This window comes from Aptenodytes patagonicus, chromosome 1 (genome assembly GCF_965638725.1).
Source record: "Aptenodytes patagonicus chromosome 1, bAptPat1.pri.cur, whole genome shotgun sequence".
NCBI classification, from domain to species: Eukaryota; Metazoa; Chordata; class Aves; order Sphenisciformes; family Spheniscidae; genus Aptenodytes; species Aptenodytes patagonicus.
The window spans coordinates 98,465,069-98,492,904 of NC_134949.1; the positions used below are offsets into that span (position 1 = coordinate 98,465,069).

At 42.3% G+C, this 27,836-nt stretch overlaps 1 protein-coding gene across 8 annotated transcripts in view; it reads left to right on the forward strand.

Moving 5' to 3' along the window:
- Positions 1 to 27,836, forward strand: part of BBX (BBX high mobility group box domain containing) — a 147,947-nt gene that overhangs the window by 66,112 nt on the left and 53,999 nt on the right. For 7 of the 8 annotated variants that reach the window (XM_076350413.1, XM_076350349.1, XM_076350358.1 and 4 more), the window contains 3 exons: positions 18,205 to 18,375; positions 19,981 to 20,223; positions 26,506 to 26,704. In XM_076350413.1, coding sequence (XP_076206528.1) covers positions 18,214 to 18,375; positions 19,981 to 20,223; positions 26,506 to 26,704 — 604 coding nt within the window. In that variant the 5' untranslated portion in view covers positions 18,205 to 18,213. Of the gene's footprint in view, positions 1 to 9,664; positions 9,689 to 18,204; positions 18,376 to 19,980; positions 20,224 to 26,505; positions 26,705 to 27,836 lie in introns of those variants that run through there. The other variant, XM_076350376.1, reaches the window with a different exon arrangement.

The window sequence follows — 27,836 nt, forward strand, 5'->3', positions numbered from 1 at the left end:
TTACCATAATGTCGCAGTTTAAATCAGTGGAGGAACTTGGGTCATAGATAATGAACATAGCATAGGTGGTAGGATGTACTCTCTACAGGAGTACAAGGAACAGTAAGCTGCGTAATGAGTATTTTCTTGTCCACAGTAGCCTGCCATTATTGATACCCAAAGTGTTCAGGAGAAACCCATCTGTTTCCCAGGCTTTTGAAAACGTTGGATACACATGGGGATAACTGTTTGAGAGTGATGACAGCCTAAATGAGTTGTGGCTTGTTGGCTGATATTTTAAGAGCTTTTTTTAACTGAGATTTTTTTTTTTAAGATTTCTGTTTGTTAAATGGTAAAAAGTGTCCAGCTTTGAGTTGTACTGCATTGTGAATGGGCATCAGAAGATAAAGACAAAGGACAACTCAGTGCTTCAAAGGCTGAGGCTTCTGAGTTACTGCTTAATGAATGTTACGTGTTTGCATTCACGTATGCATGAAATCCACCCATTCTGAGAGGGCTTCATTAAAAGCCCAGCATTTAATAAGCAAGGTTCCACAGCCAGGTTTGAGCGTTTTTTTGTGTTCCAAAGTGCCCCTCCACTTAAAATCTTTTAAAAAGAAAAGAAAAACCCTTTCCTACTTCCTGAGGAAGTTCAATGCAAACCTGGACTATTTGTAGAAGGAACTGTCTCAGCTGATTTTAAGCGTTTGATTCTTCGGTGGGCTGAATTCAGTCTCTTGCAATGAGATCCTTTGTGTCACCACTTAAGGCTTGTGCAAGACCCTTGTATCACAGAGATTGCTGCCAAATTAATGCATCCCATAGCAATTCTAGAGTACTTAAAAGACCTTCCACCTGTTTTCTCCCAAACTCCGTGGCAAACAGAGCAAGTTAAGTTATTTTTGGAACTTGAATTGGAAAGTCTTATCCAAGCTTATTTAAATCCTTGGGCATCTTCGCTGTTTCTGGTAAGCTTTTGATCAGCAAATCATGCAGGGTTGTCTAGTTGCTTACCAGCTCGTCAGGGACCTAGACTTTCAGGGAAGACTTGTTTGTGTTTAGGGCCTTGAGCATAGAGCAACAGACTTCTAAACTGGGCTGTCCACAGCAGATCTCTGGGGATGTTAAACATCTGGATTTTAGAAAGAATTTGTTTATTAGGTGCCAGGCACTCTTACCTTATTCTTAAATTACACACATTACTTGACCAGGAAGCTCACTTGCTGGTTCTCTTGAGGTTTTTTTAGGGCTTTCCTCAGAGTCATGGTAACTTCATACTCTTCCCTCTACTGAAAAACGAACTTTTTTAAAAGTCAAAATACGACGGAAAGCTTGGACTAAATTGGGCTCACATTTGCAAACACAATGAAAATACCATGCTATGTTTAAATCTCATGGATTTTTTTTTTTTTTTTGAGTGGGGGAGAGGTGCTTTCAAACTTGAATTTGTAGTATTGGGCAGCTTTCTGAAAAAATACAGGAAGGATTGAGCCAAACAAGCTGCTCTACCTGTTCTCTAGCTACTGGTATTTCCAGCTCTTCTGCATTTAGAATTGCTGGCAAATATGGTAACGTGGTTGTAATCTCAGGCTACTACAGGTCAAATGAAACAGTGTCATCATTCTCATGGATCATGCAAGAGGAGGAAATCAGACCCTGAGGTGTTTAATTGTGCTCTGTGGCACAAAGAAACATCTGGGAGATAGCAGACTGGCTGATCTCAGCTCAGTCCCTGGGAGGATTGTGTCACTGGTCCTCATGGAAGCCATTTCCAGGCACATGAAGGACAAGAGGTGACTGGAAACAGCCAAGCATGGATTTAAAATGGGCAAATTGTGCCTGATCAGTGTGATGAAGTGATGGAGACAAGGTGCTGTGGGCAAGGGGAGAGCAGAGGGCCTTGCTTACTTTGATGGTACCAAGATTTTTGACACTGCCATTGGCATCCCTGGAGCTAAACTGGATACAGACTGGATGGATGGTTGGATGGATTACACAATGTGTGAAAAAGTGGTTCAGCAATGAACTGGCAGAGAGTTACTGGTGGTATTCCTTGGGGGCTGATACTGGTGCCACTGTTGATGAATATTTTCATTAATGATACAAATGATAGGATGGAGTGCACCCTAAGCAAGTCAAAGGTGACACCAAATTGGTGGAAGTAGTGGATATGCAGGAGAGCAGAGCTGTCATTCAGAGGGACTTCAGAAAGTTGGAGTGGGCTAACAGGAACCCCATGAAGTTCAGCAAAAAGAAAGGCAGAAAACAGCTTTGCAGAGGAGATCTGGGGATCCTCATGGGCAGTAAATTGGATAGGACTCGGCAGCATGACCTTGTGGCCACAAAAGCAAACTGCAGGCTGGGCTGTGTGAGCAAGAATGTAGCCAGCAGGTTGCAAGAAGGGGTTTTCCTGCTCCACTCTGCGCTGCTGAGATTGTGGACCCCCATACAAAAGAGACCAAAGAACTGGAGGGAGTATAGTCGAGGACCAGCGAGATAGTTAGGTCTGGAGCACGTGACTTACCAGAAGAGGCTGCGAGAGCTGGTTGTGTTTCGGCTGAAAAGAGAAGGCTGAGGGATGCTCCAATTGACTCCAACTATCTGTAGGACAATTATGAAGCTGGAGCTAGACTCCTCTTAGAGGTGCATAGTGAAAGGACAGACAAGAGGCAGTAGTCACAAGTTGCAGCAGGGGAAATTCTGGCTGAGCAGAAGGAAAAATATCCTCCATTCTGAGGGTGGTGGAGCAGGTGCCAAAAGAGGTGGTGGATTCTCCATCCCTGGGCAGGCTTCTGAGCAGCGTGATCCAGCTTTGAAGCTAGGCCTGCCTTGAGCAGGACTAGAGACCTCCAGGTGCTATGAATGTAGTCCTTAATATTTGCCTTTTCTTGAAATAATGGTTAGTGCATGAAAATTAGTAATTATATTGTCTAGTTTTAAGGGGAACGATGCAAAAATACTTGACGCTCACATGCAGCTCATGTCAAATTCCTAGCTTTAGATCTTTTGAAGTTGACATTGCTGAATCATGTGATTGTCTTTCCATGAATTAAAAATAAGCCAAATCTCTTTCTGCTTAAAAGAGACTGTTATGTTCAGCAGAACTCGAGGTGGTGATGCATTTTTGAAACATTAGTGAGCATGCATATGGCTTAAGAATGGGAGCATTGTCTACAGCCCTGCTTACTTCTGATGGTTTAGTTTGAAGCTTATTTGAGAGAGAGATTTTTAGGGGGAAAAACTCTGAAAACTATGTCTTATGGCATAAAGTTAGCTCCCTGGCGAAGAACAGATTTTCTTGGTAGCTTGCTTTCTTCCAGGAGTTTGAAGTCATTCATGCCCAACATCCATTGAGCTTCAGAAGAATGTGGCTATAATGCTACAGTGAAATGCCAACCATTAAATAAGGGTGCATTCAGTTACACATTTATGATCTTTGTGAATATTGTTTACCATTATACAGGATTTTCTAATTAATACTGCTATTCCTATAGCTCTCAATTAAAGCAATTTTTAAAATTATTCTATGAAAGACAGTAAAACTACTCCTTTTTTTTCTTACTAATTTGCTTAAGCTGTGTGGGTTTGACCTTCAGACTTTTCCATCAAATGAAGTAGCTTAAGACTGCGTGCAGAGTTTTAGCTTATGTTTCACCTGCATCTACATTTCATCTGCAAAAAAGCAGTAGACTTAGGCTTGGTGTTGCGTGGCATCCTGGGGGAAGTTCTTTGCTAACTTGGCTCAGATCATTTTGATGCATGAGCTCTGAGTGGGCACACACCTGAGAGAATACACAAAATACTCTTATCCTAAAAAGGGCTAGCAGCCATGTAGGCCAAAACTTCCATGCCTTCCAAATTAAATGCACATTTTTATTTAACGGATTAATTGAATAGTGAAGTGCAACAGTTTAGGCAATGAGATACGGAACTATACAACTTAAAATTATTTAGATTATTTCGATAGGTGTTAAAAGGGAACTTTAATGTGCTGAGTAGCTGAGGCCGCCTTTTTGAGGCTAGACATGCAATAAGATAACACTCTTCCTTCTGAGGGTTTTTTAAGTAACGTTGTTTGTTCCTTTTTTTTTATCTGTGCATTATGAAATTTTAATACTCTTTCTGGCATTGTGTATGCCCTGTTCTTGTATTCAGGGGCAGCTTTGTGGTTTCCTGCATCTCCAAATCTTTGCATTGCTTTTTACCTAATCACCCAGAGGTAGTTGCACTATCCTATAAATTTTCCAGGACCTGTACGTGGATTATTACACTGAGAATGTTGGATAAGCCTCATATCAGATAGACACGTTCCACGGTGTGTTTAAGGGCTTGTATGCATTATGAATGGGAGACAGTGCTCAGGTCTAAAGTGAGACACTTACAGGCTTGTCCATGTAGTGTTTTGTCGGCACAAGCAATTCGGGTTGCCCAGCGAACTTCTTGCTGCCGGTGTCATGTTGGGGTGATACACCTGGCTTGCTCAATGAGCAAGTAGCTTGAACAGTAGCAATCACCTGCACGGGGGGTGGGTTAGCACAGGGCCGTTCCGTGCATGGGCAGCAGTGTGCGCCTGCAAAGTGGTATGTGCATGTGTGCTTCATCATCTGAATTCTGCAGCTCCATGGAGGCCCGCCTGGAGGTAGATCTAAAGCATGCCTCCCTGGGGATGTTTAATGTCTCTGTAACTACCCATGTAACAAGCACACAAAAAGATTGCTGAATGTGAAAGTTTTCTTTTCAGTTTCTTCATCTTATGTGTTCTGGAAGGGAGAGATGGCAGAAGGAAGCAGGGGCTTGAATCAGAGTTACAAGCTCTTTTCCCAGTTTGACCATCAATTTGTTTCTGACCGTTTTTTCTGACCGTTCATCTCTCAGACTCTTTCCTAACTGGAAAAATTAGGAAGATATTAATGTTCTCACCTTCTATTAAAGTGCTTTGAAATCTGGATTCAAGGCAGAATGATTTTTTTTTTTTTTTTTAATTTTTTTCCCTCCAGTGAATTTGATTCTGCCACAGCAAGGTAGCTAACAAGTCTTTCAGTAGAAAAATAATAGAAGATGATGTTTGGTAACGGTATGTTTTTAACTTTGGCTCTGTCTCAAACTCTGTGTTCTAATACTTCCTCTATAGATAGACACAAATTTACATGTATATTACTGTAGCTCTATCAAAGTATGTTACAGAAGTAGAACAACATCTTCCTTTTAGGCTCTCAGAGGTCCATTGTAAAGAAGCCTAGATATTTTCATGGGTTGGTTGGCTACCTGACACTGACTTCCATATTTGTGTCTGCGGATTTCCAGATGCAAGCACATATGTGTCTTTGCATGCGCATTGAATTCAGGATTTCATGTGCTCTGCATGTTTCGCACAGGTTGTCTGCATGGCATGCACCGCAGGTTTGATGCCTTCTTGGGCACACCGTATTGCATGTGCACGTTTAGCCATTTTTCAGGATACCTAGTCAGCCCAATTCCTTATACTTGGAGAATAAGAGGATATTTGAGATGGGAGACAGAAGACCTGAAGTAATTGTTCCCATTATGAGGCTAGTATGTTAAGTCACCAAACTTAGCTGAGTATCAAAGTTTTGGGCCCGTGTAAGATCACAGGTTGGGTTGAGTGTAAAACAGAAACCTCTTGATCTGGCACTGTGGATTTTTGGCTTTATCTGGTGTGAGGAATGCTTAGAACATGCTTTATTCTGCAGGATTTTGTCATACGTTCAGTTGAGGCCTAATTACTTACGGACTTCAACATGTCAGAATTTTCTCATGGTAAGAAGTCATTAAGTTGTACTGAAAAAGCTCTAAATAATGAACTCACACTTGTGCCTTGTTTCGTTGCTATGGATGAGATGGATAAGATTTTTTTTTTCACCTTTTTCTTTTAATTCTTTAGTCCTGAAATCAGCTGTCTTCTGGCCCAAATTCAGTCCATCAGAATGCTTAAACTTAGGCTTAATTTAAGCATCTACTTACCATTGCAGGACCAAGAGTTGCATAATAAAGTAACAGTCAGTGATAGAAATAACGAACTTTTTTTCAAATTCAAAAAGTGGGGAAAGTTGGTTGTTTTTTTTAATACCAAATTGAAATAAAAATGAAAATAACCACTAGATGGCACTTGAAAATTGTGTATTGAGATAGTACATCTGCTTTCAAAATCAATACAAATTTTGATAGACCCAAAAGGATTTTATGTGGATCTGTGTAGTTCTGAGAGATGGTGGTGTTTCCAGAAACAGCGTCAGTCAAAGTTCCTTTAGCTGTATCTCCTTCTTTTGTGATCAAATTAAACCACTCCACTAAAGATCTTTTAATGCAGACTAGATTCCTTCCTGATGCTTAAAATGCTGCCTTTAGAAAGAAGAGAAATTCTTGTATAACTGATAAATGTGTGCAAATTTGTTTTCCACTTATTTATATCCAGCTTTTAAACAAAATTCTGCTCTGCCCTGGCATTCTGTTTACCTTCTTGGGTTATGCCTAATTTGAGATACAACATGTTTTGACAAAGTGTTGCTGCTTTAATATTTCTTTTAATGTTATTTTAAGTCAATAGCTTGGAAATTAACCCAGAGTCTGGTAAGGGAGGGTTCAGGCAGGGAACAGACTCCGAGAGTTCACTTTTCACTAATTTTTTGCTTTACTGACTTTATCTCTTGGTAGGGGGAGAGGATGGAAGGAGATTGTGACAATTTGATTCTGCAGAAAATAACAATAGTAGCTAGGAATTTATTATCAAGTCAATCTTGTGCTATTTCTGTCAGTGATCATTGCACAAGCCTGTTTTATTTGAAATTTTCATGTAGCCTCTTTATTGTTGTTTGAGATGCATAAGAGTTACATTGCTGTGATTTATGAGCTAATCATATTGAAGATGAGCAAAGCTGAGTAAATACTGTCTGTAGCCATTCATTTGATTCTTCTTCCGTAGGAGCAGTGGGTAGTAGCTGTTTCGAGGGGTTGTTTGGACAACTGTCTTGGCCTATTGTACTTGAGTTGAAGAGAGCGAAAGTAGACAAACTATAATATTGGGTTGTGCAAGGATATTTTATGGCCTATTAAATATGTACTAAGGGACTAATTCTTTCATTTGCTCATACAGCTGTATATGGTTCCCCTGACACTGGTAGTAATCATGACTGAATTTTATTATGAAAGCTTCGTTACGCACATGGTAAACCTTAGAATGGATTACAGTAGTGATGGACACAGCCGCATTGTCCTGGTTTTGCAGAAGACACTAGGACACAATCAACAAGAGGTGAAAAGGAGAGTTGAACAATTTTCCCATTCAGCCACGTTCACCCTGCGACGTCTGCTGCAGGAACGTTTCCTCTTTTGTGCTGCTCCACGCTGTGCAGAAGCACTTGGCTGTGTTTCTGCCATGACTGGACCCTACAGCAATTTGTATGCCTACTAATCAAAGATAAAAATTAAGCTTTGGGAGTGGCGAGTCAAAAAGATTGATTTTTTTTTTTTTTTTTTTCTTTCTTCCCATTCAGTGGGTCTCATCCTCTGTAGGCTGTGAGCAGAACTCCAGGCCATCACTCTTGTTCACATAAAATTTCAATTTGACTTTGAGTTCTTACCCGATAGGCCCTTCAGTGAGGAAGCTGTTGCTGAACTGCAGATGCCCTTGTGGGAATGAGCTGATGGGAGTACCCATGCACTGAAATTCATTAAGTATTTCCTGTGGCCATCTTACCTGTGATCTCACTGGCTCTAAAGCTCTTTATGCTGAGATTAACCGTTTAGTGACTTGCAAAAGCTCAGAGGGAGCCCCTGGTGACCCAGTTAACAAATCACAAAGATTTTCATTTTAGGACGATACTAAAATAATGGCAAAACACAGGAATGACAGCTGTCTTTCTAGAAAAGCTGCTATTCATGCAGGCTCAGGTAGTCCCGATCACACAGGAGCACAAAGCAAATTTTTCAGGCTGTGTATGTGAATGCTCTCTCAGTTCTGGATCCTTGTTTTCATTGCTGTTGGGCAACCATTCTCTCTGTCAAAATTTCTCCCCTGCTTTAACATGCCAAAAGTCACTGTTTTTTGGATTGTGCTGTTGCTATGGTCTATGATGCTCTGCAGGCAAGTACTCATCTCCTGTCTGAGAGGTGGTTGCATTTCACAGCCTACCCTGTGTTCCCGCAGAAAAAGCGCACTATTGATAAATTGCTCTGGCGTCAGCAGAGGGCTGTTGTAGTGCATGTTGTCATTATCCCCCTCTCCGTGGGAGGAAGCATTGCAAAGTAGATTGGGCTCTGTGTCCTCTGTGCTTTGAATTTCAGGCATTTATTCTGCTCACCTTCCCGGGTTTGTTGGCGCTCTCTCCTGTTGTGGTAGCAGATGTAGGAGCAAAAAGAAATGCTGCTTTGGAGCAAAAGGATGCCAAAGCTTTCTGGCTGGGTGGGTCATGTCTCCTTCACCTAGGAGCAGGGCCAGGTTTAGTAGCATAGGTGTCCCAGTGTATCCATCCCCTGGGTGACTCACCTCCATATGCGGGAGGCCTGGCGCTGCTCCCAAATGCCTGGCTCCTTTGCATTTGCACTGCACAGAGCATGCAGCAAGGGAAACCCCTGCCTGCTCTCCAGGAGCTCCAGGCAAAGGAAGCCGCTAGGCTAATCCTGGTGGATTTTCCCAGGGGATGCGCATGGCTGTGGGCAGACCTGCTGTGGCAGTCGGCTGGCACGTGGGGTGGTTAGTGCCTGGTGTTCGGAAAGGCAGCTCTCACCCTAACAAGTGCTTGTCTTCTGCACTTTATGACCCAGAAATCTTGGCTAGCGGAGTGTGTCACTGGAGTCTCATTAACCTTTCGGTGAAGTAAGTGTAGCTGTGGCCTGTGACTCGCAGGGTTTGTTGTTTTGTTGTTTCTGCCTCTGCAGCTCCTGAAGGCTGAAATGAATCCTGCAATAGCAAATGTCCTACTGTAACTTAAATTCAAGGCAAAAAAAGGCCTGTTTTGGTTAAGACCTGAGTCTTCAGACAACTGCTTTTTTTCAAATGACTCTGGAAGAAAGCCACGCAATCTGAAAAAAAAAGTTAATACAAAAGGGTTATGGCTGGTTACTTCAAACTGTTTAAATTGCATCCTTCTGTGGAGGCTCCTGTTTGGAGACATTAATGCATTTGAATAAAAATGTTAGTGATTTACACCCCCAAACCTATTTCTGCAAGGCAAACTCTTCCATTGAACACACGTGCTCTGCAGCACAGGGGAGAGGAGCAGCTTTCCCCTCGACTGCACCAGCGAGCCGCTTCGCAGAGAGAATTGCACGCAAATTGTTTGGGTGAGTTGGCTGGTGTTTTATTTCCATGGTGCCTGCCACTTGTTGGGGTGGTTGGTTTTTTGGTGGTCTTTTGTTTGTTTGTTTACTTTTAAAAGGGTGAGCCTTAGGTGCGAGCTTCCCTTCCCCTCCCTGCCCGCGCCCCTCCCCCCACCCCAGGCTGCCAGTTTGGAACTCCCGGGGCTGGGGCCAGTTTGGAAGTAAACACCTCCAACCCCTTCACCTGCTGCCGGGGCTCGGCTTCTGCTCTGCGTCCTCCCTCTCCTCCAGCACCAAGCTTGCAGGGAGCCTGCTCCGAGAAAGCCTTGAGCACCTTGTTGGCTTTCCTCTGGGCCCGTGAAGGTCTCCTGTGAGGGCATGGCTCAGCAGAGCTGCTGAATGCCAGCGTGGCTTCTCCTCTTCCCCGCAGCAGGTATTTACTGCCCTTTCCCTCTTCCCAAAACACTGCGTGGTGGCTTGATGTGACTGGAGAGTTGGCACATGGGTGCAGGAGCCCTAAAACAGCCAATGTGCCCAGCCCCTCGCCCGCGGGTTTGGTCCAATGGGAGCAGTGCCTGGCCAGCCGGTCGGACCTGTCCCCCTCTGCGCCCCAGCAGCTGCACCAGCCGCTGGGCACACATCCGTACCCCCTTGCTGTGCCCCAGGAGCGCTGCCGACCTGGGAGGCAGCCGGCCGGGAGATTGCCCTGCCCTGGGCTGCCCTGTAGCCCTTGCCTGCCTGTACCTCTCTGGCTGCCTGGCCATGGCACAACTGCCGGGTCCAGCACCCCGGACGCTCCTTTTCAGCCCCCCTTTATCCTGCACAGGTACCAGTGCCATGATGCAGTTACCAGCCGTTTTGTCACAGCCCTGACGCAGGTCACCCCGTTGACACTGGGTAGCAGCAGCGTTTCTGATGCCCTCTCCTCATTTTCCCTGACCCATCCTCCACAGCGTGCCGATCCATCCTGCTCCTGAATTGCTGTGCCGTTCGGGCAGGCGTGTTTCCTGTACCCCCTCCTTCTTCTGGATTTAATTCTCACCTACTGAACAGGTGTTGGGTTTGTGGATGTGCGTTGTTTTCAAGTGGCTTCGGTGTTTTGTTTTGATGTGGAAGCGGTAAGTTTCTGCCAAACAGAAACTCTGTGGCCCAAACAGAGCAAATGTTTCCTGTGGGGTTGGTCTGCTGCTCCTGTACTGCTGCCTGCCAGGGAGCGCTCTCCAGGGCTTGGCCTCTGTTTTCCTTCCTGTCAGCAGAGGCCACCCACTTGTGCTCTGCATTGTGGATGTGGAAAATAGATTATTTGCTGATGTCTTTTATGTATTCAAAGCCTGTTATTTTGTCTTTGTCAGGCTAAAGGATGATAGTTTTCACAAAGCTTTTCCTTTATTTTTCTTTGCCCTTTTTCTTCAGTCTTTTTTCTTTTCTTTTTTTCACCCTTTTTCCTTCCCTCATCCCTCCTTGTCTTTTTACTGTTTGCTCTCTTGTCCCTTTTTTTTTTTATTTTTTTTGAGTATATATTCTAGACTACAAGTACCAAGTTGTAGTTTGCCCTGCTGACAACAAGCACGTGCTGGCAGCCTAACCATGATACACTCTTAACTTGGTTTTCCAGTACTGTAGCTAATGTAGCACTCCCAAGTTTGGGTTACATACTGAATTTCAGGCTGAGTGTAGGTTGAAATACTCACTTGGCCGAATAAGGTCCGGTCAGCTGTGTTTGTTCTCTGGCAGGGGTGTAAGAAAAACCCGATAGTCGAGATCTATGCTAAGTTTTGTCTTTTTAATTTCCTAATCCGTTTACTCATGCACTGTAGCGATAGGATCCACTTCCTAATTTTGTAGCAGGCAGGGTTTGCCTTTCATTTATTTTAATGGGGACATTCCTAAAGGCTGAAGAACTCCCTACAAAGTAAAATATTATTTTATTTCTTCATGTTCTCTTCTATAAATGAAGAGGAAAAAAGAGAACTAGAAAGAAAAATGAGAAATTGTTATTTAAAATCAGCCATCATTAAAAGACACTGCAGTAGATTACGTATCTCCTCATGACTTTTCAAGCTTTATTTCTTATATTATGCTTAAGTCTCGTGGAAAGATTCATGTTCATTTAGTATCTTTTAAAACACAGTTGCCTGAAATAGTGACACAAGCACATCTGGGCAGAGTATTCCTTGCACAGAATAGGCAAGTTTTTTCTATTTATTGAATGCATGAGGTTTTCTTGTTCAGTGTGAGGTTTTCTTGTGCCATCCTGTGCACTTGCTGTCTGTGTGGTTTCCATTTTAAAAGCAGATTTGGAGAGAGCTAGCACTTGAAATGCACTTACAACCATTCTGACCGATAGCTCTGAAGAACTAACTATGACAGTATTAACCAAAAGCAAAACTAAATGATATGCACATAAAAAAGGCAAGTGAATGCTAGTAACAAATTTATTCTCCCCCCCCCTTTTTTTTTTTTTAAATTGAAGCATCCTGATGTCATGCTAATGGTGAATATAGTTGTTCAACATAAAGTGCTTTTCATACTAGACAAAACCTGCTTTATTTCTTTGCATTAAAAAACCCCAAAGAAAATCCTATTTTTTGTGCATGTGTGAATGAGCAGAGAAAGAGTAGAGCTGAAGTTTAAAATCTGTTGACTTTTATTATATGTTGCTTTTATTCCTCTTTGGTAGGCATGAAAGATTCACTTAAAAAAAACAACCAAAAATTCAAAAAAGTGCTGTTTTGATGATCTTGGGGTTTAATTTTATGTATTAGAGAACAAAGAAAGCAAGCAACTCAGATCTGAGTTTGAGAGACTAAGGAATAGTTTAAAATCATTTATGAAGATGGAAGAGCGTGCCATTAAAAATTAAGTAAGACTCGTTGCTGTGTTGCTAAGCATTTCATGTGGTGACAGTCTATCCCAAACCTCTGCTAGCAAGCAGGATTCCATTGAGTCTCAGCATGTCCCCCATTAAACCATCACATCTCCGAAAGTTAGAAAGCTCATTAATGGCTTTCCACTGTGAAACAATAAAGAATATATTCACCGACTGGTTGGTCAGTAATTAGTGCCAACTAGTTTTTGTCCTTCATTATAGAAATATTCTGGTTCAGTTATTCCAGAGCTTAAAGAAATTTATTTTTTTAAAAAAAAACTTTTGTATTCATGTAGGTGTATTTTACTGCCAGCAATCTCCTTTTGCTTTTATTTGAAAATTCAAATACCTCTTAAGCCCACTAGACCTGTGAGAACATGAACTAATTTCCCAGTCTCCTGCTTCTTTGTTGAAACAGCTCAGTTCACTGACTTGGTAGCCCCCAAAACACCAAGCCATTAGTGTAATAGTTCGGTCCTCTTTTCTCTCTTTGGTGTTTGTTTTTTATAAAGTGGGAGAGAACTTACACAGTGTAAAACAGAGCAGAAAGCGTGGAAAATCCACTTGAAATTTTCCCTTTGCTCCTTTGTACCAGTAATATGCATGGAGTCAGCTGAGGGCCCAGCTGGACTCCAGGAAATGTGGTTTTAAGGTAACAGAACAGAACTTAATTTCCACTGTCCTCATGGAAATAAGATGAGTGTTGCTGAAGTTCAGACGTTCTTCCACGGAGAACCTTCCAACAGAGACTACACCATAGGCACAATTCACATCTCTGGGGTTCTGCTTTTGCAGGTCTTGGATTTCTTTCTAGCCTATGTTACAACATGTGCCTTACAGTGCTTGGTTACTTTTAAAGACCTTTATAAGGATTTTGGTGTTTGTGACATAGTTTGGGGAACGCCTGGTGAGTGCAGCTTGTTCAGCACAAGCACTGGTGGCATTCTTGGTGACAGATCAACCGTGGGGTGAGATAGTCCCAAAATTAGGACCACAGAAGTTGGTCACCTGTCTATATCAGGTTTTGTAAATAGAGGAAGATAGGAGGAAAACAAAACTTAGTATTAATGAAGGTAATCAAACACTTGTTGTTAATGAACACTTAAAGAATTAAGGCTTGCATACAGTTGTGTAATTTAAATAGAAATGTATGCCGTAAAAAGCTACAGTCATACTTTTCCCTGCTCCCCCCACCACCACCATCCAGCTCTTTTCTTAAGGAATCTTAATATTTTTCTCTGAAGCCCTATTAGGTATATGTGTTTATAAGACATCCAAGAAAACTGTGATTCTTTGATTAATGTTTCCAGGACCAGAAAGGAAATAATACAGCCAGCACACACACCAAAAAAAAAAAAAAAAAAAAAAAACCACAACCCAAACAAGTTAATTTTTTTTTTTTACTGGTGTAATATCTCTGTAACGTTTGATCTGTATCTGAACTAAAGGTAGGTGTAGAACATCACCCTGAAGGTACCGCTTGCTGTCAGTGGATCATGAATGTCAGCCTTGACAGGTATCCTCTGGTGATGTTATAAAGCATATGTGGCTTATTTTAAGCAACACTGTCCATACTTTTGTCTTGTCTTGTTGGAACATTCCTACTTTCTCCCTAGTGTCTGTCACACTTTTTGTCATCCTTAAGCTGAGAAATACCTTGTAAAATCTTGTTAGCTGGTTTCAATTGTTTCTCCTCTTGCTAACTTCTAAAAGCCAATTACATCTGCCTTGAAAGATAAATGATACTTTTACTGATACTGTAGAAGAAATTACTTTTTTTTTTTGTTATATGGTTCATAAATTCCAGTTATTACAAACTTTGCACTTTGGGTGCTGTGTATCTTCTATACTTCTAAGCCCCAAATCATGCAAAGACTGCCCATGACTTGTTCTGTGACTTTCTGTGGAACTATTTAATGGCGAAGCTTAAACGCATGCTTCAGTTCTTGTAGGGTCCAAGCCCAGCTCTGTTTTTAAAAGCTTGCTAGTAGAGATGCTTGCCAGCACTCAGGGATCCCTGAGAAGGAGAGAAGGAGCTGGTATTTTTGCTTGCTTCCATCTGCCAGCTTCCCATCTTCCATATGAAACAAGCAGCTAACATGCTATTGATGTGTTGAGGGGGAAAAAAATCAGATAAACAGAATCTGAAGAGTCCACTAAATGGATTCCGTTGACGTTTTGCCATTCAACAAGTAAATAATGCCAGTAAACTTGCACTGTCATTTAATCATACATGCATTCACTTGTCCATGGAGTGTCTTGTCTAAGTAGTTATGCTATGTCTTGCCAAAATCTTCCATACAAAAAAATGAAAGTGTCCATGTTAGCTGTGTTTTGCATTTGACGGGATTTTTTTTTTTATGGGACAGCTTCTCTCATAATTATATAATTGTATGCGAATATATCAACAACTATGACAGAAATGCCCACGAAGTGTGGTGGTAGTAATATGGAAGATGAAGCAATCTGAAGGAAAACAAGTTCATTGTACTACGTCAGCATCCATTTTTTTAAGAGGAAAAGCCCCATGTGATGTAATAGAGAATTAGAACATTTTTCATTATGCCAATCCTACGCTTGACTGAGAGACGCATCAGCAAAAAATGAACACCAAAAAAGTCTCTGAAATGTAGGGCAAAACTTATGAGAACTTGCATAACCAAAAATGGGGAAAAAGGATTTGGAAACACAAAAGTATTAAAAAATAGGGGCTGAAATAGTTTATCTGTTCATGTTATGAATGACCCCCTATTTTATAGGAAAGAAGAGAGGGCATAGAGGTCAAAGTAAATAGCTTGACATACTTAAGGGGCGGGGGGCTTCCAGGCCATGCTGTAAAAGTAAAGTTTGAAGTCAGTCTGTGGCCTCAATCCTTCCATCAGTGGGGTTAAATCAGGAGGATTTTTGTTGCTGACCTATGCAGAGATTCACTCCAGAGTGGAAGCAAAGAGCGACTGTGTGTCTTTCTGTAGTAAATGGTGCCTGTATAACAGCCAGGATCTGACTTGCTCTGTGTCTTGGATCTCCTAAATGCTTGTTCAGCTGATAGGGTAATGACCTGTCTTGCCAAACAGCCTCTTTATAGAAGAACTGCTGTTTCAGGGTGACAATTAGGGTAAAATTGTTTTCTTAAATTGTGAACCATCTAATGAACATCACTTGAATTCCTGGAGCTGAGCATACATTTCTGTTTTAGCACGAATGTACAGTGAGCTCTGGTTAATTTATTTTAGGGGTAACTGGGTGTTCAATACCTAGCCTTCATGCATGGAAAACAAAAATTATTCATGAGCTGAGCAGTAGTAAAGAGACATAACGTACTGAGAGCCCCTTTGGGATTTGCAAGGTGACCGGTACCTAGGGTCTGTGCTGCCTTGCCAAGCTCAGCGTAGAGCATAGGCAGGGCCTCAGGGGTGATGGAAGACACGTGTAAAATACACCGTGGGATCACTTAAGTCCTGTGAAGTTTTCTCTTGCTCATCTTTAGAAGGGCAGCAGGCAGAGAGGCGCCAGCTGAAGGCGATGCTGTTGTTGAAATAGCACTGAGACTTCAGCTGAGCTTTGTAAAGGAGGATCGTGGAGCACTCTTCAAACATTAATTTAGTTTCACACTAACGAGGTAGAAGGCTACCAGTAGTACTCATCTTACTTAGGACTGACTGTAGGCAGAAACGGTACGATTAGCTTGCCTAGATAAGTCAGTGGTAAGGGCTGGAGTAGCTGACTCCCCGTCGTACTTGTAGCGCACTTATCCTGCTCAGAAATAGGCCACGTACTTTGTTGACTACAGTAATAGGCAGATCTCTATAATTTAACAAACTCTGAGACTTAACGAATCTCTGCTACCCGCAGGAGCTGAAGTTCCTGCTCAAACAGTAACTCGGCTACTTTGTTGATTTGTGTCTGAAAATACCCCAAACAAAAACAAATGGTGGTTCAGCACTTTAGGAAGAGAGACAGATGGGTAGCACAGTGCAGTATGGTACATGACGGAGGTCACGGTGGGACAGAAACAATGTCAAACTTGCATTTCGTGATACTGGATTGCGGCTTGAGTTTTCCACACTTTAATGTTCTTTTTAAAGCCAAAGTTGTTTGTTTCTATGTATTTGGATCTGCTTTGCAAGTCACAGACAAAGATTTAGGTGAAATGGTGCATGATTATGTGCCATATAGTACTTGCTGAAAAGACAGGAGTTGGTTACAGAAAATGAACAGAGGAGCGGGTGCTGTGAAATCAAAGTTTAAATGTGTTCCAGGTGGAAGCGGCGTGATGGGGACAGCGAAGTGTGGAGCTTAATGGCAAGCTGCTATGAAGTTACAGGGCATCCTTAACTGGTGGGGGCCAGGTACTGCTGACGAGCAGAAAAGAACTGACAAAATCTAATACACATCCAGGAAAATGCCATTTTTAAATGTCAGTTAAAATTTCTGAACCTGCTTCCTTCAGGGTTCAGTTGTTTCCTCCAGCAAGCAGTGTCTGAAGGTCCTTCAGCTTTCTGTGCTGTTGGAGGCTGTGGGGGAAGGAGCTGCTTACACACAGTTCTGGTGCAAACAGGGCATATGGCCAAAATGCCAGTGAGTTAACCAACAAGAAACACGTGGAAGAGATCAGCCAAAAGCAGAATTAGTGATTGCTAAATGGGTGGGATATGTAGGAGTGTGGCCGGAGCTGTATGGGCTGTAGTTGCTGAGTGCTGCTGTGCGAGATGGTTCTGGTAAGGCATTCACCTTGACAGTGGCACCAGGGCTTGGGCAACTGGTGTAAGTGCAGGTGTCAGAGCTCTCCCTTCTGCCACTGTAGGCTGAAACATTAGTGCTCCAGCAGGCATCTTCCAGACAGCAGCATCCTAAAATGCGATGTGGCCTTGCAGTTACAAGGCTCGACCTCTTTTCATGCCCTTCTCCTGAGAGTCAACAACAGAGCTTTTGCTGGCTTCACCTGCAGGACCAGGACTTAGCCCAGCGTCTTTATCCTGCTGGAGAGAAGTCCCTGTGAGACTTCAGTTTATGTTGGCTTTATAAAGATCTAGCTGGCTAACCGCTCTCCAGTGTCAGTTTGTTTTGATGTTTGTGTTGTTTTCTTGGAAAGCCAGCCATGCTCCTGTCAGGATTATCCATTGACAGTACACAGTGTAAACAGAAGGCTACGAAGGACCAGACTGTGTGCCAGCAGTGCTTGCTTCCTGTGGGCTTCGGTACTCAGATGTGATGTGCTGGTTTTATTTATTTATATATTTATTCGCCCCTTACTTGGGTATTAGATCTTTAAGCCATCCCTTAAATTGGTAGTTAGCATGTGTTAAATGTATTTTTACTGAGAGGTAGTTCTGAGGTATTTTGTAGATGAGGGCACACACACAAGATAGGTGTGTAAGTATTATTTAGCTTCTGCGTGCACTTGGTTCAGCGGATGGCTTTTGTTTGCTGTGCGGGGGCTCTTGTTGATGAGTACTTTGGAAGTGTCAGGGTAACTACTTCTGGTTGTTTCCTTCAAATTCATGTATTAAAATCCACTTCTCTTAGGCAGGGAGTCAGGTTTCTCTGTTGCACCTTTTAATGGCACTTGGGAAATCCTAGCTCATAGTGTCATGGGGTTCTGCATCAACATTGCTATATCTAAGTGCGTGATTAACAGATGAGTGACTGGCAATATGCTCTACTGCTAAAAAGAGGGATATCCGACATTTTCAGTGGCAAAATATGAAAAACTACAGTGGACACAGGTGTGGAAGAGCTGTAGAGTCTCTCACTCTCTTGACCAGTGAAGTGTGAGGGCTTTTATGCTATCCTTCAGACAGGAGCACATTTGAGAGCTGGACTGGCTAGTGTCCTTGCTTCGTGCTCTTAAATTGTGTATTGCTAGTTAATCTGGGCATTAGGTGGAAATGTTGAGATTGGAAAAGATACTCCATGCTGTTGTTGATAATTGGAATAAACCTCTCGCCATTACCTTGCCAAAAAACTTCTAAGAGTCTTGCATTAGTGCCCCACATATTTGTCACTGGTTTAAGTATCTATATGATGGTCACTTATGCTTAAGGGTTTGTTGTGAACTTACAACTGTTTTTGCATGACAGGTCACAGTAATGAAAGGCAGTAGTAGGAATAAGGATCATTCGACAGAAGGAGAAGGAACTGGGAAGCGACCAAAAAGAAAGTGTCTTCAGTGGCATCCCCTGCTTGCCAAGAAACTCCTTGACTTCTCTGAAGAGGAGGAGGAAGAAGAGGAAGAGGAAGATATTGATAAGGTAGACTTCATTGGATGCTTTGACTGGAGAAGGTTAATGGTGGGTCAGATTCTCCCTAGCTGTGTTTTTGTTTTGTTTGCTTCTTGCTGTTCTCTTTTATGAACAAACACAGCCAATTAAAAGGAGTGATGCTGTGCCCATAAGGCTATAAAGGTGAATAGCAAATAACACAAAAATAGTTGTCAACCACGCTTTTAAAATCTCGGACAAAACTCTGGTTTTTAGAGTTAGACTGTAAGAGTTTTAACAAGGTTGTTTTGATAACATGTTACACATCTTGGTCTTGATTGCTCAAGGTGGGTTTGCTCAAGGTGGGTTTTTGACATGGATTTTTCTAATTGTTCATTTTAGACATGAAGTTAGCCTGTGCTTAATAGCTGCTTCTAGTGGCTTTGAGGACATACCAAGCTAATACTTTTCTTTCTTTTTTTAAAGATTAAAAAAATACAAACATTAAAAGAGAAAAAGAAGAAAAAGCTGTCAGCAATTTTTACTGTCTTTGCATGTGAAATTCAACTTACCCTCCAGAATATTGAGAGCACAGGTGGAATAATCTCTCTCGTTTGATGCTTGGTACTTTGGTATTGTTCAATGATGCTGGCCTTACCCTTTTTTCGTAAGGATCCCACAATGTGGCATCTCACAAATGTACAGTTAGACTCATCCTCTGTAACAAGAAATGGGAATGGGAGGTGATGGGTTTTGGAGACGTGACGTTTCCATCATGTGGATAACGTTCATATCTGCATCTCCTTGATGCTTTGCTAAGGCAGGAAGGGAGAGGTCAGTGCTGAGGAGACTGCCTGGAGCCACATACTGATAAGGAAGAGTGACCTTGACAAGGATAAGGAGCAACAAGGAGGAGCCTGATACTCTGAGAGTGCTTTCTATTGACCTTACAGGTCACTTGCCACAATGTGGCATAAAACAGCCATGTTGCAGTTAGGTAGGAGATGGTTTTCTGTCTTGTACAGTAATAAGTTTCATTCAGTCAGAACTAGTCTTCTGTGGTGCATTCCTTGCAGGAATGATAGGCTGGTCTGTGAGCAGAGAGAGCATATTTTGGTGGTGTATTATGTTGAGATTTGCCCTCTGGCTCCGACTGAGCAGCTGTGCAGTGGCTGCGCTGCAGCACAGCTCACAGGCCGAGTAATGAATGGCAGGAGATGGGGGAACAACTGTTACCTATGCACTTTCCTTCCTACGCACTGTGTAGCTGCAAACACAAGTGATTGAGGTCCAAAGCAGCTCTGCTCACCTCATCCCACTGAGATGATTTCTAGGTTGTGGGAAAGGGGTAGGAAGGATCTCCTCCCTCCAGCCCCTTTAGGACTGTTTACTAGAGAATGGTCCTCAGCTTAGAAATCTGCTCCACTTGCAAGTCAGAGTTTAAGTCTTGCAGAGAGCATGAATGAACCTTGGACTGTCAGGTGAGGAGGTGTGATGTAGGACTCCTGGTCTTCTGGACAGAACGGATGGCCTTTGGAGACAACTGTGTGTATCCATGTGCATCTCCCTCGTTCACAAACAGCATACACAGACTCTCAGTCTCCGTGAGAAGCGTGGATAACTGAGTTTACACCCCTTCCCTTTCGCTTCTGCTAGGTGCCGCTCCTTGGCGCTGATGGTTTGGAGCAGGATGCTGATGAAACCGAAGATGACGAGTCCTCAGAGCAACGAGCTCGCCGACCAATGAATGCATTTCTCTTGTTCTGCAAACGCCATCGTTCTCTTGTGCGAAAAGAACATCCTCGCCTCGATAATCGTGGCGCAACCAAGATCTTGGCAGATTGGTGGGCTGTTCTAGATCCAAAAGAAAAGCAGAAATACACTGACATGGCCAAGGAGGTATGTTCTGTCTGAGTGGTGGATGTAAAGGGAGTTCATTACATACTTGTCTGACTTCTGTTTCTCTGTGTATTAAATGTTTTGCGTGGGGTCTTTCTCTTCCCTGAGTTCCTCAGCTTCCCCAGTGGGATTATGGTGCCCAGAGCAGCTGCTGTTCTTGCTTTGATTCACTTGGTCCTTTGGACCAGAATGAAAAGAAATTGGTCTGTGTACACAAACTAACCTGGCTCTAGTAGTCATTGGTACAAATATATGCGCTTTGTGATAGATATCACCTGATAATTGCTGTGGTACAAGCATTAACATGTGGATAGTGTGTGGATAGTGGTCACTGAAAACAATAACATACAGTGCAGTGTCAGCTGAATAGTGATACTTAGCTCAGGCTGTGCACTTGCTATCGATAATACAGGTTGCTATTATAATACATGTGAACCAAACCAAAAGCATAGTCAACAAATGTAGTCCCTTTTTACTTTTGATGCTAAAGAATTGAAAAAATATTAGTGTTTCATGAAGTGCTTTCCCTATGTATTGTTAACCAGTTTCTGATAGAGCAAACTTTGGTGAGGCAGAGTCCAATACCCGAATCAGAGCGCAGTACATAGCCAGAGTCCTTTAACTGGGAGCAAAGAAAAGAGATTTATTCCCATATTTCACAAAGTATCTTGACGTCAACTTAAAATTTAAATGAGGCTTTTTAACAAGTAGCTTGCTTGGTAAGCTGGCCCCAGGAAGGCTGCAGGTATCAACAGTAGAGTGAGAAAGAGACAGCCAGTTACTTAGGCTGATAACATCACCCCAGAACAGATCCCTGTAATTACCTGTGTGATGTAGATTGCAGGTAACCGTTGAATTCAATCTTAGAAAAAATAATGGAGGGCCAGTGAGAAGGAAGAACATGTGTCTCATTTGTCGAGTGATGCTAGCAGACTACAAGAAGTACAGACAGCTGTGAAATGATTGGGGAAACTATTATCCGTACCTGTCCTGTCACCTGAAGTTGTCTGCTACTGTTAACACATGTATATAAGGTCTGGCTGTTCAGTAGTTTGTGTGAGCATGGAAAGGTCCACGGGAAAAATGAAGTGTTCTGCATGGCAAGTCCTTTTTGAAGCAGGGTCTGTAGTACGTCTGTAGTTCCCCACCTGTGACACAGTGTTGAAATACTCGAGTCTCAGCTTTGTCCAAGCATTCCTGATTTGTTGTGCATTCCCACTTACAAATTAGCGATGCTTCTTGAAATGTGTGGGAAAAGGGCAATTAGGAGATCCAGTACAGATACAGAGGAAGGAAAGATGAAAGTGAAGAAATAATTTCTGGAAGAAACAAACCTGGTGTGACTGTTTTTTTTAACCTTTTGTCTTGCTGAAGGAAACTCATTCATTAAGAAGGAAAATAATTGGAGAACTTCTGTATGAAGTGACAGATCTGAAACTATTAATCATATTGTTGTAGAAATTACTGTTCATGTAGTGATTTATTTATTTTTCTTGGCATGAAGAACAAATTGCATATTCAATGTCAAAGCGAAACAATAAATCTACGTAGTTCACATCATTACAACTAGTTCCAAGAATGTGTAGAAGAGAGATAGCATATAATTTTTATTCTTTAAACAGTTGTATGTTACAACAATAATTAGCAGCTGTAATGTGCTATTGTATATATTTGGACCTTCTTCACCAACAGGCCTATTCTGTGTGTGTGTGTGTGTGTATATCGATTGTTTTGTATTAACGCTTGCTTTTGTAGTTAGGCTTACTGCTGAGACTGTCAAAAAGATGTTAATGTCAACTCTGGCGCGAACCTTTATTGGTATTTTTCTTTGTCCTAAGGAGAGCTCATTTAAAAGTCAAGAAGGTGAATGCCTTTGGAAGGACATAAAATTACCATTGTACCAATAATCTTCTGTTTTGAGTACCTATATGTATAAGCTCATTGAGGCTTACAGTGGATGAGCTTCTGTTACTTAAATGTAGCTTTTCAGTGCCCTTGGACTTCCAGTTTTTACCGCATAGCCTCTGGCCACTGCCCTGACAGGGTACACATCTCCCAAAGGACCCTGTGTCATATCCGCTACCCTCACAGTATGTCTTGTGTACCCTGAGCATCTGAATCGCTCTTCCAGAGATACGAATGGGCCTGACAGAAGTGGTCCCTACTGCAGTGGCTACAACCCCTGTTGTTTTACAGTCTCAAGAATGTTTTTACTACTTGAAGCCAGAGTTTACACAGCCAGTTAGCTCAGATCAAGCTTCAAGCAACCAGCTTTCAGTTTCTCACCTGCTTAGTACCAGCAACTGATACTATATCAGCAGTGTGCAAATCAAGGCATTGGCGTATTTACTTACACATATCTAGCTATATGCAAGGTCTAGGATTTTGGAAGATAGTGAGGCACCTGAACACTTAGCCAAGTGGAATTATTAGAAGTTTTCTATTGGGTTGGACATCTATCCGTGATTCCCACTGAGAGGATAATCAGGTCTATGGCTCATTTAGGCACTTTTGGAAAATCCTATTATGTACCTGCCTGTACCTTGGGGTGCCTTAATTTCCTAGAAAAACTGTCCCCATGATCTCTCTATTTTCATTCTTGTGGTTTATGGTCTCTTGTAGCAACACCTGCCCCAGAAACCTTATACTGTGCCTACAAGAGCTCAGTGTCGGCTTCTGCTGGTGTTTTCTTTAGGAGCAGGCTTTCTATTTGTATCCTACAGGCTTTGTAGATCAACTTTGAAAGTTTCATTCTAGAGGATTGAAGCACAGTAGCTGATAAATACTCCCAAGCGGAACCACAAGTGTTCCTGCCATTTGTTAGCATTTCCCTTCACTGAGGGTAAAATAAATTCTGGCCACTCATAAATACGCTCCAGCATTTTTAGTTACTAAAATAATAGGGGTAGTGTTCTTCTGTTCGTGCTTACTGGGAATATTCAGCTGCCTTGGAAAATATCCAGTGAGATTATTATTGTTCAAGCCCTGTTTCCCTTGCTAGAAAACACTTTGTTTTTAAATACGTTTTTGCATCGGCAAGATCCAGGCAGTCAGGATTGTTTCTTGTAGGGAGCAACCTGATAAATCCAGGATGCTGCCATTCAGTGGCAGAGCTGAACACTTCTCCCTGTGAGTGCTCAGTCAGTGGTTTTGCAGGTAGTGTCAGCCTGACTGGAAGCTTGCTGTCCTTGCTATGCCGCTGCTTTGGCAGCCACCTCGGGGTAGGAGGGGACAAATGTTCTGGCTTCCCGGCTGGAGTCTGGCAAGTTCACTGGGTGACGTATGGACCGTAACGTGTAATGTGAACCCTGCATCCCTCAGGAGTGAAAAACGGAGTGTAGCGTTTTCGGGGTGGGGGGTGTTTGGTTGGTTGGATCTCTGGGATCCATGTGACACTTAATAGCCAGTTGGTGGGATTTAAGCATACATGTAAAGTTAAGCACGTGCTAAACTGCTACCCTGAGATGTAGCTGGAATCCACTTTTGAGCTCCTGTTCCCACTACACTGGAGAAAGCAAATCTTTTTTTATTTGGTGATGAAAGCAACTCAGGGAGTTGCACTGAAGCACAGCACCTTTTTTAACCTCAGCTCTAAAGTGGCACCAGTCCCACCACATAACGCGTCCTTCCCCAGGCTTTTACAAAATAGAAATGATACATCAGACCGATCCCACAAACATATCCTGTGCTTTTTTTCTCTTACCTGGAACTTTGGGACATGACCCTGCCAGGCTGTCCCTGCCACTCCTGTGTGGGAACCAAGGTGGTATCTTTACATTCCAGGTTAAACTTACTTCCCCCCCCCCCCCCCCCCCCCCCCAAGTGACTTTAGAGATGTACTTAGACTGGCGGTGTTAAGTTGGTTTACTGCACTGTTGGTCAAATGCAGGAAAACAGTAAGCTCCACTACTGCCTTTGGCATTTTCTCATTACTGTGTAGCTCATTTAAGTTATCTTCTCATGACCTGGCAAGCAGAATCTATTGCTTCATTTTAGGCCTTGGTCTAATAGTCACGAAAATCAATACTGAAAGTCTTTCTGAGATTTGGATCAGGCCCCCGTATGCATTTTATAAAACTACTTCTTGGCCATTGTTTAACTTTTTACATTTTCTTTTTCATTTATCTTGAGTGTTGAAACTGTAAAAGGGGCCGATGAGTTGTCCTCCCTCAGTTTGCTCCCTCCCCTTCGGAGAGTGCAGCTAATGTTCGCTTCTTGGCTTTTCAGAGGAAAAAATACATTAATACACCACCTCACTTGAATTGCTCTTGTTGGAAACTGATTGAAAGCTTATTGCTGCCTCGTCTCGCAAATGGCATGCATTCTGGTTCTCATTTGATGGGCAGCCTGTCGGCTTGTCAAATTACTCCACAGAATAATTCAATTACTCAAAGCAGCAATGCTGATATGAAGAGCTTATGTACCTCATTGCTAGCGATTCTGTGCTTTTCGCTCTGCAGGCTGGAAACATGATTTGTGAGTGGGCTGTGGCTTTAACAATGGAAGGCAAAGCTGCTTCTCTCTGTATTTCCTTTCCGCCTCTTCCCTTACCCCCTCCCCTTCCCTTCCCTCCACCAGGCTATTTTTGTGGTGTACTGAGCTCCCAAACCAAACTGAGGGAAAGGGAAAAGGGGCGAGGTGAGAGGTGTCACGGTCCTTAGTTTGCAGATTTAATACATACACCCTATTCAGAAAATACAGTGTGTATGTGGGTCAGCAGTCCCTGCAGATTTTTATTATTTATAGCCATTTCTATAAATACAGGACTTCACACAGCGGGTTCACACGGTGCTGTGCTTCTTGTAAACGGAATTGTTTTTATCCTTGCTGCAGTCTGGAGATAGCAAGTGCCAGCTGATAGATTAAGATGGAAATGAAAGTAAGCGATACACATGCGATGGTGATCCTTCCACAAGGCATGCTGTGTATCGATCTGGGAAGACACTGCAGTGACTCTATCGGAGGATGAGGTTTTCAGTGCTATTTCTGTATTTGATACTCAAGGGATTTTTTTTTTCCCCTCTGCATGTGTTCCTGTGCAGGCATATGCATGAAACATAGGTGCTTCTCTGTGCCGTAAGTGGAACTGATGACAGCTGGGTGGGTGGGAACATGCGTAATCATGGAAGACACTTCCTGCAGCTGCTCTGCCATGTACTTCAGGATAAAACCGCTCTTTTGGTTGTTTGCCGCCATCGAGAGCTACCTAGTGCATGAGGAGGTATTGGGTTCCTTCTCCCTGCGTTCAGCACTGGTACTTACTGGGTAGGCTCCCACAGCGGCCAGTGCTGTACGCCCGTATCAATTGTTAGGCAAACATTTGCAGCTGGAATGTGTGGCATGTTCCTCTGATTCGCCCGTTCTCCACCTGGCATAGCAACACATTTAAAATACTGAAATGTGTTCTTTTTATTGCTGTTAACATTCAAAAATCTTGTTTTGGTCTGGTCGGCAAGCTACTTGGAAAATGTCACTGTTGCATTTTGTGAATAAAATAGGTCCCCATCCTTACCCCCTACCCCCCCCAAACTGTGTAGGATCCAGACCTTTCCCCCCCACACCCTCCCCCCGTGTGTAGTCTGGCTTGGTTCGTTTTGCTGCCTCATACCAAGAATATAGCAAACAACTGAGATGTGTGCTGTGTGTTCAAGGCCAAAGAAAGTCTTAAACGGTTCCAGTTTATTTTATGCAGCCATGCAGCATGGTACATTTTGGAAGGAACGCTGGGATGATGTATCAGAAGTTACTGAAAATGAGATGATACTGGTTTTGGTTTATTTTCGGTGCCTGGTTTGGGAAAGCATATACTCAAATATTCTAAAATACAGAACTATTAGAGAAAAATGAGTGCAAGGTAAGAAGCATTGTGCTGCATTTACTGCTAAATGTATGTTTTCATTTCATTCAAACTAGAAAGTAAACAAAGATTGTACCTGCAAAAGAATTCAAATAGCTGTCTGTGTTTCCCAGAGAGCTGAGCATATGAGCACTGGGGAACAGTTTGCAGGATCAAAACTTCAGCCTGCTCTGAGTGATAAACCCGCAGGAAAGGAAAGAGAAACCTCACTTTTTTAAATACAGTTCTACTTATCTTAATATTTCTTCTTAATAGATTGTGTTGGTGGTCAGACTCTAAGCATGTGATTAAACTGTTAAAAAAATCAAGATATTTAAGGATTATTTACTGTATTAAATCCTCTTACACGCAGTGTACTCTATGGCCCTGTGGATAGTATAATGTCATGACTGGCATTGACTAGTAATTTTCCTTTTCTTTTCTAGTACAAGGATGCATTTATGAAGGCAAACCCAGGGTACAAGTGGTGCCCCACGACAAACAAACCTGTGAAAACCCAGACATCCAGTGTTACAAACAGGAAAAAGCTATGGGCCTTTGCATCAGACTCTGCAAAAGATTTACCGAGCCCAAGAAAAGCGACAAAAAGTGAAGAAATGCCACAGCTTAACTTCGGGATGGCAGGTGAGATTTCCATCCATGTTACTCAGACGTGGCATCCTCGTTCTGTTTGAGGATGTGGTGTTGAGATCGAACTGTGATACCAGTTTACTGCACGTGGTACTGTAGCGCAATTAACTTTCATGTCCCAAATTAGGTTGCCAAGACTCTAGTTAAACCTCTGCATAACAGCTTGCCAAAATTTTCCTTAGTGCATGATTGCTTTCAAGAGTCAAGTCCAGATATATGGCATTATAACCCATATCCCATTTGGGGTCCAGATTTGATTGATTTTTAATTCCGGCTTATCTGCTGTTAGAGATTTTCTAGTCAAAAAGGAAAACGCTGTGTGCATTCTTTTTCTCTTTCACAGAGCATTGTACTATGTTTGGTAATTTGCTGTTAAAAAAAAATTTATGTGTGTCTATGAAGTTGCAGGTGTTAATGTTCTTGTGGATGAATGTACTGCTGGAGCTAACTTCTTGTATTTAAATCAAGAGAAGAGTAATTTAATTTCATTTAAAATATGCTCTTTTGCCCATTATACCTTGGAGGGGCAGATTCTAACCTTTTAAACATTAAAAAAAAAAAAAAAAAATCAAATCTGTGAATAAGTGTAGGTGGGGCGCCTGAACTGGTGAAAGGCAGATAATCTCTCACTGATATCTACAAATAGCAGAACTGTTGCAATCCTGACCTTGAAATACAGAGATATTAATGTTAAATACTGGCAGCTTAAGAACCTAACAGTCAAGGTAGAAAATAATTTTTCCCCCACCACACTTTTTTCTTTTTTTTTTTTTTCTTTTTGCTGTTTAAAGTTTCTAATTTTACAAATACTGGTGTATTTGAAACTTTATTATATCCTACCTAGTTTATGACAAGGCAGATAGGACTTTTCCTCTTAGAGAGATCATGAGCTGAAGAGTGGAAAATGGTTTTATGGAACAAGCATAAAAGGATAAAAAGGGATAAAAAGGCATGTATACCTTTTTGCCAGTATAGTGGTATGACAGTTCCTGTAATGAAATTCCTTCTGGCTATGAAGGAACTGTGAAATGTGATCAAAATAAAGTTTTTCATGCTACATAGTTATGATATATGGGAGACTAGTTCTAAAAATCGCAAACCCCTTCATCCCATTCTGCTTTTGCTA